This window comes from Aspergillus fijiensis (genome assembly GCF_003184825.1).
Source record: "Aspergillus fijiensis CBS 313.89 unplaced genomic scaffold BO72scaffold_1, whole genome shotgun sequence".
Classification (NCBI taxonomy): Eukaryota; Fungi; Ascomycota; class Eurotiomycetes; order Eurotiales; family Aspergillaceae; genus Aspergillus; species Aspergillus fijiensis.
The window spans coordinates 229,564-242,056 of record NW_024468977.1 but is presented as its reverse complement, the minus strand read 5'-3'; the positions used below and the strand labels follow the sequence as shown (position 1 = coordinate 242,056).

Here is a 12,493-nt window from a genome sequence, read left to right as displayed (position 1 = left end):
ACAACAAATGAGTCAGACGTACAAGCTCCGGGCACAACAATCACTCCCAACTCATCTCCTTCCCATCCAGCCACTCCTTGGCCTGCCAATACAACAAATCATGCTTCCGCCCATTTACACTGTCCCCTTCCCTGCGATGGCCCGGCAGATCGAGCAGTACCTTCACCCCCATCGTCTGCTCCTGCAGGTACGCCAAATGACGATAACCCGGCGGATACGCGCGCAGCCGCTCGTGATCCAACACCGGCACCCGATCCGGCGTCACGGGGATCAGTTTATCCTTCTCGTACCAATGCCGGACAAAGACGGCGCGCCACTGGCCGCCCAACTCCGGGTGATCGGGGTCGTCGGCCTGCACCTTTTGCCAGAAGAAGATAAAGCGGCAGTCGCTCTCGGCATCGGCCTCACACACGCCGCCGGCGTGGCAGGGCAGCCCGGCGAAGCGCTGCGTGATGGTCGCCTTCATCTTGGTGACGGCGCGGGTGGCCGCGGGGTCGATGTCGGTGGTGCTGCCGTGGATGCGGTGCATGATGAAGGCGCCGTTGTCCATGCCGGCCTGCGAGGCCTCGATGAAGGCCCGGTGGTGGGTCAGCCCCGTCCAGGTCGTGTAGATGTGGGCGTCCGGGTGGAAGATGGAGCGCAGGTTCTCCCACTCGCAGGCGTCGCGGTAGCAGGGCCAGCCCTCGGCGAGCTCGCGGAGCATGTATCGCTCCAGCGCGAGGTCGCGGGGCCCGTTGTTGCGGATGGCATGTTCCGGGCGCGAACCGGCGGGGAGGGAGTGCAGGTCTGGCATTGTGTGTAAGTGTATTGCAAACGGCGTTCGATTCTGATGTAACAGGTTCTGGGACTTGTATGCATGAAGAGAGTGCGGAGAAAGCCGTGGGGTGCAGTAGACGTTTTTAAGGTTCGGAAATCCCCCATGCCGTCGCTGGCCATCGGGAGAGACTCTTCCCGTGTGCGGGTATACTCATCCCCGAGACGAGAGCCATTTAAGCCTGCCACTGACAATACAAACCACATCCAACGAACCCACCACGAGAATTACTATACCATTATCAATCCTCACCCTCGTTTCATCTTTCCATCTTCACTCCCATCACACACCAAAAATGGACCCCCCACCTCAACCCTCGCCCAATAAATTCTCCTACCTCGTGGGCATAGGCGTAACCCACTCCATCGCGCCTCCTATGCACAACCACATCTTCCGCGCCCTGGGCCACTCGGACTGGCACTTCCAGGCCCGCGAGTGCGCTACCGTGGAAGAAGCGATGGCGCTGTTCCGGGCGCCGACCTTCAGCGGCGGCGCCGTGGTCACCATGCCCTACAAGCGGACGATCATGGCGCACCTGGACGGGCTGGACGAGCCCGCCGTGACGCTGGGCGCGTGCAACAACGTCTACCGCACCGCGGACGGCGCCCTCCGCGGCACCAACACCGACTGGCGCGGGGTCCTGGGTTGCCTGGAGGGGGCCAGCGCCTCCGGCAGGGGGAAGCCGGCGGCGATTATCGGGGCGGGTGGCGCTGCTCGCGCGGCGGTGTATGCGCTCCACGCTGAATTGAAATGCTCCACGATCTACATCGTCAACCGGGATGCAGGTGAGGTGAGGGAGCTCGCGGACGAGTGTTACAGGGTGTACGGCGGGAGATTGGAGCTCGTGCATTTGACGCAGGTGGAGCAGGTGGCAGCGCTGCCGGAGCGGCCGTTCTATGTGGTTGGCACGGTGCCGGATGCGGAGCCGACTACCCCGGAGGAAGTCGAGGTGCATGCGATTGTGGAGGCGTTCCTGGCTTCTGCTCCGGCATCTGCATCTACGTCCATAGAAACCAACGGGAAAGGCGTGCTGCTGGATATGTGCTTCAAGCCGCGGCGGACGCGGTTCCTGAAGGCGGCGGAACGGCATGGGTGGACGACGGTGGAGGGGACGGAGATCATCGGCCATCAGATCCAGGAGCAGTACCGGCTGTGGTGCGGGGAGGAGGCGAGCCGCAATCTGCCGGTGGAGGAGGCGTGGGCGGTGCTGCGGCGGGCGGCGGAGGAGAGTCCGGCTATCAATTTTTGATGCTGATCGGGTGTGGATATAGCCGTGGGGGGTGAGATAAGAAGTAGTCCACGTATATAGTCCCGTCTGCAAGCATTCAATCCCATCTGGGTACCATTGACCGCACGAATCACTCCAACCTACCATTTCAACTAAAATTCCACAACCACCCACCATGCCCTGCACCCCCGCCATCGCCACCATGTCCGTCGGCCGCGCCTGGGCGCACCGCCTCCCCGAGAAACTGACCCAAATCGCCGCCGCCGGCTTCCGCGGCGTGGAGCTCTTCTACGAAGACCTGGAATACCTCGCGCGCGAGCAATCCCAGGCCGCCGTAACCGAGCCCACCCTCCTGGCAGCCGCCCGCGCCACCAAAACTCTCTGCGACACCCTCCACCTGCAAATCATCAGCCTCCAGCCCTTCCTCTTCTACGAGGGCCTCGTCGACCGCGCCGCGCACGCCCAGCGCATCACCAAACTACGCACCTGGTTCAAACTCGCCCACACCCTCGGCACAGACCTCATCCAGATCCCGTCCAACTTCCAGCCCACGGGCACCACCGGCGATCTGGACGTAATCGTAGCGGACATGCGCGAGATCGCGGAGCTGGGCCTCCAGGAAACGCCCGTGGTGCGGTTCGCATACGAGAACCTGGCGTGGGCGACGCACGTCTCCAGCTGGGAGACGCTGTGGGAGGTGGTGCGGCGCGTGGACCGGCCGAATCTCGGGTGCTGTTTGGATACCTTCAACATCGCGGGGCGGGTGTGGGCGGATCCGATGGCCGTTTCTGGCCAAGTGGTGGGCGATGCGGATGGGGTTCTGGCTGAGTCGTTGGGGAGGTTGGTGCGGACGGTTGATGTGAGGAAGGTGTTTTATGTGCAGGTCGTTGATGCGGAGAGGTTGGCGCAGCCGCTTGTTGCGGGCCATCCGTTTTATGTGGAGGGTCAGCCGGCGAGGATGAGCTGGAGTCGGAATGCGAGGTTGTTCTTGTTTGAGCAGGAGATGGGCGGGTATTTGCCTGTTGTGGAGGTGGCGAGGGCGTTTTTGAAAGAACTGAAGTTTGAGGGGTGGGTGTCGATGGAGCTGTTCTCGCGGTCGTTGACGGAGGCGGATCCTGCTGTGCCGCGCGAGCATGCGAGGAGGGGGATGAGGGCGTGGGAGCTGTTGGTGGAGGAGTTGGCTTTGTAGGGAAGTTTCTTGGGTGTTTAGTATAGTTTTGTACACAGTCTATGCAGCGCCATCTGTTCCTCCTTTCTAGAACATAAATACACTATACACCCCCCGCAATGCTCCCAATACTCCCCCGCATCACCTCCACCGGGGCCTCCCTCCCCGTCCACAGAGAATACTGCACAAACCCCTGCCTCAACAACACCTCCAGCCCATCCTGCACCTCCCAGCCGGCCTGTTGCCCCGCGCGCATCAACCCCGTCACCCGGGGCTTGTACGCCATCTCCACCACCAACCCGTGCTCGTGCTCGTGCTCCTGTCCCGCGAACAGCCCCTCTACATCCGCCTCCACGACCACATCCCCCGGCACCGTCCCGATCACGACATCCGGTACCACCTCCGCCACCGCAGGAATTGGGTACTCCAAGGCCACAATCTCGCATGTTGCTCCATTGGGCCCCGCCAACCCCTCGAAATCCCGAACAATCGTGCCCGCCTTCTCGACCGTCCGGTTGGCGACCACAATCCGGGCGAAGTTCGCCTGCAGGAGAGCGTAGACTGCGGCGCGGGCTGCACCGCCCGCCCCGAGGACGAGGCCTGTTTTCCTGGAGTTGGCGCGGGGGGTGAGGCCCGGATTGAGCGAAGTGGCGGGACCACCGGCTCCGGCTTCATCGTCGCGACTGGAACTGAGACAACCACCCCGGCCCGCAAGGTGCTCCACCACGAGCTCGTACAGCCCCCGCCAGTCGGTATTGTCGCCGGTGATTACACGTTTCCCGTCCCGCGTCTCCGCGATCAGGGTGTTGATCGCCCCGATCTGTTGCGCGGCGTCGCTGACTGCATCGCACAGCGGGAAGGCGGTCAGCTTGTGCGGCATGGTGACGCTGGCGCCGCCGAAGGTGGGGGCATTGATCAGGTGTTGCACGGCGGCGAGGGAGGGGCATTCTTGGATGGTGTAGTGGTGGGGGAGGCGGTGGTGGGCGAAGGCGGCGTTGTGGAGGGTCGGGGAGAGGCTGGTGGCGAGGGTTTGGCCGAAGATGTGGTAAGTTTTAGGGGTAGTCATTTTTCAGGAGGATGAATATCGAGTAAGAGAGCTAGATGATCAAGGATGATAAGTTACCGCTGAAGAAGTGCGAAACTGTTGGAGGTGACATGTGGTGTGGTGGTGTTGATGGGAAAGATTTATAGTACAGAACGGGTAAAGTAGATAGCCGGGCGGGTATAGCAGCATCTACGGGTTCACCATCCCACCTTCAGGTGCCACACAACTCATCCCCTCCTCCACAACCGTCCTCCACAGCCCAGCTCTCTCCCCCGCCTGCCCCCGGGGAACCACCTCGACAATCGCGCGCAGGTGATTCACGACCTTCTGGACCTCCTCCTGCAACGGACTCCGCCACTTCATCTCCGCCAGCACCCACTCCGCCCCCTTCTCCCGCCTCACCACCTCCTCAAACACCGCCTCCAACCGGTTCCGCTCCGCCTTATTCTCCTCCCCCTCCCGCCCATTCCACAGAAACGCCCGCACCGGATTCCACCGCGGCGCCGCCACCACCCCGCTGAACTCCCAGTCCAGCACCGCGGTGATCGGACACCCCGGCTGCGTCGGATCGCACATGATATTCGCGCAGTGGAGGTCCTTGTGCGCCAGCACATACGGGACCTCGTCTAGCCGGGCCGCATTCTCGGGCCGCTGTATCGCCTCCCTGAAGGCGCGGACGCGGCGGACCAGATCCCGGTAGGGTTCCAGGGCCGGGTGGATGTCGATGGCGTGGAGGTACCGGTCCAGACAGCCGACGGTGAAGGCCACGTAGTCCGTAAACCCGTCGGGGGGGATGGGGTTGAGGGTCTCCAGACTCGTTACAGGGACAGTGGATGAAGACCAGTATTTCTCCAGGTCGGGCATCTGCCAGTAGGTTTCGTCGATGGGCGGGCCCCGCGCGACTTCGCCGGACGCGGTGAGGGTGAGACCCCCCACGTACCCGTCCGTCCAGGGGTGGGTGTGCAGTTCGATGAGGTAGTCGGCGAGCTGGCGGACCAGGTGGGTTTTGGTCGCCTCGGATAAGGTCGGGTAGATCGTGTCGAGGCTGACGCCGGGGGCTTTTTCGAGGAGAGTGAACTCGTGGCCGATCGGGTTGGTCTCGGTGGCGTCGTGGTGGAGGATGGCGGGCACGGGGATGGAGGTGTGTGTCCGGACCCAGGTCATGACGCCCACTTCGTTGAGGGTCTTGATGCGCGGGAGTTGGCGCCCGGAGACGCGGAGGACGAGCGTCGTGCTGCCGTCGGGGTTGGGGCGGGCGGGGATCTTTGTGGTGGATGAGGTGGCGAAGGTGATGAGGTAGATCGAGTGGAACGCGGCTCTTACTTCGAGGGGGGTGATGCTGGTGGGGGTGGGGAGGGAGAGGGAGAGGATCAATGCGGTGATGCTTTCCGCGCTCAGCGCCGGAGGGAGGTAGCTGTCGGCGGTGCTCATGGCGGAGGATGTGCTTGAAGGGATTGTGAGGGACTGTGATGGAGAAGTTGTGGTTTTTCTGCTTGACGAACAAGCGATGATAGACAAGATAGGATTATGTTTGAGAAAGAAATGCTGGTAGAGATCGAAGTAAGCAGTGGAAACGTGGGATACTTATTAAAGTGGGATATTTATCGCTAGACGAGGCTAAATTCAGTGTTCACGCCATATCTCATACATAGTCTTGTCAGAAGCAATTTACTAGCCAGCTTAGTCTGGCTGGAATATTACATCGGCTGTCAAGTACGTACCATTGGCCAAGCATTGGAACTAAAGCAGTAAGCTTACGCTAAGAAGTCCTATCTACACTCGGAATGGACAAAAGCATATGGCTCATATCGACTCATGCGTTAACGTTATCATCTCATCGACCCATGCTTATCAGCGGTCATCTTAGACTCCGCTGTCGGTCCGATCCGCAGGGCTTGAGCGTTCACGTGCTGTTGACCTGGTTGACAGTGTAGATTTGCTCAGCGGCTCTATTGAGGTTTCAAGAAATTACATCTTGATTGACTGACTGACCTTCTTCCCTTGAGATATAGTCAGTTGAAGCCGAACTCACAGACGTTTTCTTGGCACCCCACGGAGCCACAGAGTACCTAGTGCGTGCGACAGCGCGCTTATACCCTTGTCTTAACCGCCAGATTCAGTCATCAAAATCCAAATAGTAACTCATCTTGATCTAATTGGGAAGCGCTCATCATGAAAGCACAATGGGACTCAAGAACAGATGGAAGTGGTTGGCCTACCAAAAATAACCTTAAACTCAACTCCACCACCGGCGCCAAGCTCAGCGCTTATACTTCAGCCTCATCGCCCTTCCACCCTGCTTTATAATTGCTATAAGTATAAGAATGATCTTCGTCCAACGCTCAATAGACACCATTATAGCGCTCAGGTATATGAAACCCACATGTAAAAGTGCAGTACAATACAATGTCCACCGAAGAATCCACCAAACCCCTCCGTCTCCTGTCTCTTGGTAAGCCCAACCCTACCCTAACCTCCAACACCTCCTGGACCAAAGCTAATCCCCAAGTCAAAAGACGGCGGCGGCATCACAGCTCTCAGCCAACTCATAATCCTCAAGTCAATCACCCTCGCCATCCAGCAACAGCACGCCCTGCCCGAACCGCCTCGACCCCACGAGCTCTTCGACCTCATCGGCGGCAGCGGCCACGGCGGCCTCTTGGCGCTGCTCCTGGGCCGCCTCCGCCTCACCATCGACGAGACCGTCACTGAGTACCGCCAGCTCGTGGAGCGGGTGTTCTCCCAGCGGAAACGACACCCCGGCGGGAACGGGCAATACAGCGCCCGCGAGATGGAGGCAGCGATGAGGGACCTCGTGAGTCGGTACACGACTCCCTCGAATCAGGATCCGGAGAGGACATTATTGCTCGAGGAGAACGAGAATCCCGCCGAGGGGGAGGGGGAGGCTGAGGTGGGTTGTAGAGTGTAAGTTGTCTTGCCAGTCTGTCCTCCTAAGGAATCTTCCTGGAAAAGAAACTTATGCTATCTAGCTTCGTCTGCGTGCGCAGCACCCAGGCGATGGAATACGCGCGCCTGTTCTGCTCGTATCGCACGTATCGGGCGGGCGACGACCCGGACCTCACGGTCTGGCAGGCGGCGCGGGCGGTGACGGCGCATCCGGGACTGTTCAAGCCCGTGAGGGTCGGGGTGGAGGAGTTTGTGGATGGGAGTCTCGGCACGAAGAATCCATGTCGTCTGCTGCTCGACGAGGCGAGGCGGCTGTTTGACGAGCGGCGGCCGGTGGGTTGCGTGGTGAGTCTCGGGGCCGGGAGGCCCCCGCCGGTGCAGCTGGGTCGGCCGGGGCTCTTCCAGCGGCTTCTACCGACCAAGATTATCGCGGTGGTGGAGGCGCTGAGCTTCGAGGCTGAGACCGTTGCACGGGACCTAGAGGGGAGGTTTGAAAAGTCGCCGGACGTCTATTTTCGCTTCAATGTCGGGGAGAGGGTTGCGGGCGTGGGGATGACGGATTGGGAGAGGTTGACTGAGGTGGAGAGTAAGACGGTCGAGTATCTGGCTGCGTTTGAGGTGGAGAATGCAGTGTTACGGGCCGCAGAGGCATTATATGGCAAGGAAATGGAGAAAGGTACAGATAGGGTGATGACTGGGTTTGATTTATGAGGGTAGACGCTGTAACTAAGGTTTGATGCTCATATGTAATGCTAGCTAGCAACAACATTAAGACGATTGTGAACCAAGGAAACAACCCTAGTACGGCAAAGTCAACCCTTGCAGACACTTAATCCGCCTTCTTCGGCTGACGGATCATACAATACAGCTACACAGAATCAGTTAGCCTCTACCTGCACAAGACCCAGAGCCGAAAAAGAAAAGAAAAGCACATACCTTGCAAGCATCCCTCCCCTCAAGACACTCAATCTCCTCGACCAACTCGAACCCCAACTTCTCATAGATAACCAAATTGGGGAACCCCTTGGAACTCTCCAGGTAGCAGGGCATGCCCTCGAGATCGGCCTTGTGGGTGACCGCCTCGACCAGCTTGCGGCCGACGCCCATGCCGCGCATGGCCGAGTTGACGGCCAGCACGTTGCAGAAGTAGTAGCCGCGGGGGTCGGTCCAGATGCGGGCGTGGGTGCGCTCCTGCCGCTGCTTCCACTGCCAGTACCGCCGCACGTTGAGCCCGCCGCGCCCGCCGAAGCGGATGTTGAACAGCAGCTGGCGGAAGGAGAGGAGCCAGTCCTGCGCCCACACCGTCCACGTCACGGGCTCGTCCGCCGGTTGCGGTGGGAACCACCAGCACACGCCCGCGATGGCGTTTCCGTTACCGTTGCTCTCGTTGTCGTTGTCGCTCGAGAGCAAGGCGGCCTTGTCGTCGTCGGTCGCACTCGTCGGGGAGGTCGCTTTGGCGATGTAGATGGGCGCTTGGCAGGAGAGTCCGTATTGGAAATGGGCGGCCATCGAGGCGGCGTTGCGGTGGAGATTGAACTGGGGGGTTTCGCGTGTTATTGATGGGTCTTGGGTAGGAATGGGAAGTGGGCGTGGCTCTACATGTATCCTTATCATACATCATTCGGAGGGAGAGGGAAGCGGTAGCGATGGGGGAGGGGGGGGGGGGGGGTCATCGCTGCCTCGAATCCCTCTCTTCTCCGAATGGAGACATACTTACCCCAGATCTCTTGTTGAATACCCAGCGGAAGAATGGATCATCGGCAAATGCTTTCTGGATGCATTCTACGGCCGCGGGGATATCCGCTTTAGTGAGAGGGAGGACCTCGATTGCCATGATGACGTTGACGTTGATGAAGAAGATATCAAGAACAGAACGTAGGTCAATGGGATTCTCAATTCAATTCCTACTGTGTCTGCGAATAGGTTGCGAGAGGGCAATAGTGTATGCGTGAGAATGGCGGCGGAGGGGAATAAGCGAGATCGCCATCTATTGATGGGAGTCGACCGGACTGGCAAGAGTAGAGGAAAGAGAGCAGTGAGAGAGAGGGGGGGGAGGGAGAATTGAGATGATACTGAGAGACGACCGAACAGATGAGACTGGGTTCTTGAAATGGTTTCAGGGTGAATTGTGAGAGGGTGGGAGGAGAGAGGAAGATGGTGAATGGATGAGGGTAGAGTGAAAGACTTATACCGACGCCATCGTTTGGTCAGATTCCGGAGTACCAACCCTGAACAACCCCTAGTACCCCCAGACGGTAACCCCAGTACATCCCCGTCTGTAAGCCCGGCCCAGCCCATTCGTCCCAATCAGGCAAGTCCTACTCCGCCGCCCGTGACGTCCAAGACTATCCCGCTTTTAGGAGTTCGACGCGTAGGCGGGGCCAGAGTCACGGGACTCATCTAGGTCCTTGAACCAATCACGCGCTGCAGATCGACCTCGTTTGGTCATTGCCCAGCTGGCTAGGCAATTTCCGGCAGGTTGTGCCGGGGTTATCATGCTTCCTAATGAGCCTATCAGCTGCGGTCGATACAGCAGGGCTTATCGTGGCCCAAAGATTGCAGAAACATTGATCGATGATGCATTGCTTCCACATCTTTATTGGACACGTCGACGCCAGATCTTACCTATACGAGAATCCTTGACTTCAGGGGCTGCAAGTTGTTACCGATGAGGAGTGACAAAAGTCCATTTGACTGACAGTACTCCGTACTTCCCTCTCCCAGGCTGGCTTCGGCAGTTCCCACCACTCTCCATGTCCTTTTCAGAGTCGCATCATCCTGATCAGTTGTTGCATCTTCTTTTCAAATTGCTCCGGCTTTGGCCGCTTCGCACACTGCGTCTGTCGTCCTCGTGCATTGGTGCTGCATGCCGCCTAAGCATGGTTTCGGGTCTTGTGTCGGGTGGATGATAGATTTCCAGGAATTCCTCGTGCCACGAATGATTTCATAACGGCCGGACTCGTGACAGAAGTGGTGTCTCGGGACCGAGAGTCAATGAGAAGACCTGGCACACAGCTTAGTTTCCATTCTTTCGGAGTACCGTAGGTTATTCCCATTGAGTCAACGGAACCTCTTCGCTTGGAACCACCATCGACGTCAAAAACACAGAGATGCGGAAGATGCTCACCGCTCGACGAGCGCCAAGAAAATTACCTTCAATTCTTAGACATAAGCTCCTTACAGAAAACATTGTGGCATTGTGTATGGAGTTAGAGCTGCGTTTTGGATGATGGAGATGTAGGAAACGGATCTCTTCGAGAGGGAGCCAAGCATGATTCCGAAGTAGGTAGTTAGGCACTACCGACTTTTTGTTCATCCCCTTCTGAAGCAATCGAGTCTCACAGCTCCTTGCACGTGAGTCGCCTCACCAACACATGCATACCCATAAAGGCGGGCCCCCTCCATCCTGAACATCATAGCGTCAGACATGGGATCAGACCGACATTTCGCTACGTAATGCCGAGACTTTCCGCGAACAGCCTCGACGGAGCCAATCGATCCAGCGTTTATCATGAAGAGGCACTTCTCCTCACCTAATGACAATGACTTTTCGAAGACACAGGTTCTCTCTCCATACGTTTGGCTCTGACCCTGAATTTCTTTTTGTGGTCGGTTTTCAGGGACTATACTTCACTGTCACTGTCAGAGTCGAATCAACCAAAGGTTATATTAGATTTCGGTTCGGGCGAAATCTGCGATCCAGTTCGTTCGACCGATCCCCGAAAGGTTGCCCGATAAGCTTAACACCACCACATAAGAGATCGAGGGTGGAGCATCTCTGACATATCATCTTCTGTGACTAATTATCAATCTGGATATATCTCTCCGAAGTTTTGTGGTTCAACAGAAGCTAGAATACTGACTCTAAATAAGTCCATTCCGTCAGTAGGTCCCTTGATACTTAGTGGTCCAGCGGGACCCGTTCGTGAGGTGATCTTGGAGTTCGGACACGGCTAGCGGGCCGGATGCCCCCACTTCTTCCACCAGATCGTGATCGGAGCCGAGTGGAGTAGACGTAAGAAGCAGATGAACGGAGGTGGTGTGGGACCAGGAGGAGACACAAATGAGAATGTGAAGGTTGAAGCCTCCGCCTCAGGGAAGGGAACAGAGACTCGAGGAAAGAGAGTTGAGCCCCGACTCGGATACAATACTCCGTCCCAACCCGGAAGGACCCTCCACTGCCCGCGCTGCCTCCATCCACATCTCATTTTTATGAGGGGCAGTTCAATCTATGATATGTGCCGCTCCCCAACTGATGCCTTTAGCTCTCCGGTTTCTTGACGCGATGCTGTTCACAGTATGCCATTGGCACGAACCTAGACGTGGGTCCCACGATTCGACAATTCTGCTCCTATGCGACCCGTGAGTAACCAGACTTGTTATAATCGATAGGTCTGTGAAGGATGTAGTGTCCAGAGGAGAACCACGATGCGCACTTCTATTCCCTTGAGAGCCCGTCGTAGCGGTGCGCCTTTTACACTCTTCGATGTCCTTTCCGCTCACAAGTCAGGGATGGGTTGCTCCACGGTCATTCGCGAAGTGACAAGTTGTCATGCGATGGGGTAACCAGTGCTACGCAATATGAGTCAACTGTACGGAGGCAATGAATGATAGCCGATGTAGGTCTTCTTCATAGTTTAGAAGAACATCGCGATGGCCAGGTCGAGGCCGCACTTCTAATATCCTTCGGAGACACGATGAGCTACAAGCCCGAGTTCTAACAGACTCGCAACCGATTGGCCCATTTGACTCCGAAGCGTTCTTGCAAACCTTCGGTTGTGAATATCAAGTCCCATGAAGTCGATCGCGTGGATGCAACTGGCCTAATGCCCCTCGGAAGGTTCAGGACTCCAGCCTCCTGAATGCTACACAATTAAGCATTTCCTCTAATTTCGCGAGCGCATGGACGAGAATGGCTGAAGCCAGAAACTTTTGTTTCTGGTGCAATTCTAGCCAAAAGGATCAGAATGAACCTGCTCAGTGATGCATTGTATGCTCGGCGACACCCGGGGGTATATCGCGCCATCATAGTATCCGGACCTGTACCCCATGGACATCGCGGCTGGATGGCATGGAAGAACTGTATGTTTGAAGGGGAGGAAGAAATTCTAGTTTGGTGTGTGCTCTCCAGACCTGGAAAGGAAGTTCTCCTGGAGACAGGCAGACCAATGCGATGTAGTGGTGCAGCGGTGCAGCGGGACCAGTACCCATAGAATGTGAGCAGAGGACAACATGAAACAAAGTGCTACATTTACAAAACCCGAGAGCCGCGCATAGTGAGTCGATGCCGAGTTATCCTCCTACGCTGTCTTCAAAAGTGTGGTAGTCTCC

General features: G+C 57.5%; 6 protein-coding genes across 6 annotated transcripts; 2 read left to right on the top strand and 4 right to left on the bottom strand.

The window, feature by feature from the left end:
• Nucleotides 1-22: 22 nt before the first annotated feature.
• On the bottom strand, nucleotides 23-852 carry BO72DRAFT_443432 (putative pathogenesis associated protein Pep2). The gene has a single exon (XM_040943569.1). The coding sequence runs from the start codon at nucleotides 791-793 to the stop codon at nucleotides 41-43; it is 753 nt and encodes a 250-aa protein (XP_040806589.1). The 5' UTR covers nucleotides 794-852; the 3' UTR covers nucleotides 23-40.
• Nucleotides 853-1,109: 257 nt separating this feature from the next.
• BO72DRAFT_464416 (3-dehydroshikimate dehydratase) lies at nucleotides 1,110-3,231 on the top strand (the record flags this gene model as incomplete). Its single annotated transcript, XM_040946639.1, has 2 exons — nucleotides 1,110-1,916; nucleotides 2,284-3,231. The coding sequence occupies 2 exons, from the start codon at nucleotides 1,110-1,112 to the stop codon at nucleotides 3,229-3,231; spliced, it is 1,755 nt and encodes a 584-aa protein (XP_040806588.1).
• An 82-nt stretch (nucleotides 3,232-3,313) lies between these two features.
• BO72DRAFT_502608 (shikimate dehydrogenase family protein) lies at nucleotides 3,314-4,367 on the bottom strand (the record flags this gene model as incomplete). Its single annotated transcript, XM_040949076.1, has 2 exons — nucleotides 3,871-4,367; nucleotides 3,314-3,810 (listed from the first exon to the last, which is right to left on the bottom strand). The coding sequence occupies exons 1-2, from the start codon at nucleotides 4,274-4,276 to the stop codon at nucleotides 3,314-3,316; spliced, it is 903 nt and encodes a 300-aa protein (XP_040806587.1). The 5' UTR covers nucleotides 4,277-4,367.
• Nucleotides 4,368-4,444: 77 nt separating this feature from the next.
• Nucleotides 4,445-5,686, bottom strand: BO72DRAFT_473790 (phosphotransferase family protein; the record flags this gene model as incomplete). Its single annotated transcript, XM_040947221.1, has 1 exon — nucleotides 4,445-5,686. The coding sequence occupies one exon, from the start codon at nucleotides 5,684-5,686 to the stop codon at nucleotides 4,445-4,447; it is 1,242 nt and encodes a 413-aa protein (XP_040806586.1).
• Nucleotides 5,687-6,626: 940 nt separating this feature from the next.
• BO72DRAFT_523369 (FabD/lysophospholipase-like protein) lies at nucleotides 6,627-7,873 on the top strand (the record flags this gene model as incomplete). Its single annotated transcript, XM_040949779.1, has 3 exons — nucleotides 6,627-6,707; nucleotides 6,772-7,180; nucleotides 7,246-7,873. Exons 1-3 carry the CDS (start codon nucleotides 6,662-6,664, stop codon nucleotides 7,871-7,873), a joined length of 1,083 nt encoding a protein of 360 aa, XP_040806585.1. The 5' UTR covers nucleotides 6,627-6,661.
• BO72DRAFT_393705 (GNAT family N-acetyltransferase) lies at nucleotides 7,857-9,358 on the bottom strand. The gene is made up of 3 exons (XM_040941952.1): nucleotides 8,880-9,358; nucleotides 8,099-8,698; nucleotides 7,857-8,030 (listed from the first exon to the last, which is right to left on the bottom strand). Exons 1-3 carry the CDS (start codon nucleotides 8,994-8,996, stop codon nucleotides 7,992-7,994), a joined length of 756 nt encoding a protein of 251 aa, XP_040806584.1. The 5' UTR covers nucleotides 8,997-9,358; the 3' UTR covers nucleotides 7,857-7,991.
• Nucleotides 9,359-12,493: the final 3,135 nt, after the last annotated feature.

Bases quoted from the DNA above. Each gene is read 5' to 3' on its own strand.
- BO72DRAFT_393705 (XM_040941952.1), bottom strand. From the start codon at position 8,996: ATGGCAATCGAGGTCCTCCCTCTCACTAAAGCGGATATCCCCGCGGCC. The intron at 8,699-8,879 runs GTAAGTATGTCT...GAAACCCCCCAG, and splicing joins TATTCAACAAGAGATCTGGG to TTCAATCTCCACCGCAACGC. The intron at 8,031-8,098 runs GTATGTGCTTTT...GATTCTGTGTAG, and splicing joins AGGGGAGGGATGCTTGCAAG to CTGTATTGTATGATCCGTCA.
- BO72DRAFT_443432 (XM_040943569.1), bottom strand. From the start codon at position 793: ATGCCAGACCTGCACTCCCTCCCCGCCGGTTCGCGCCCGGAACATGCC.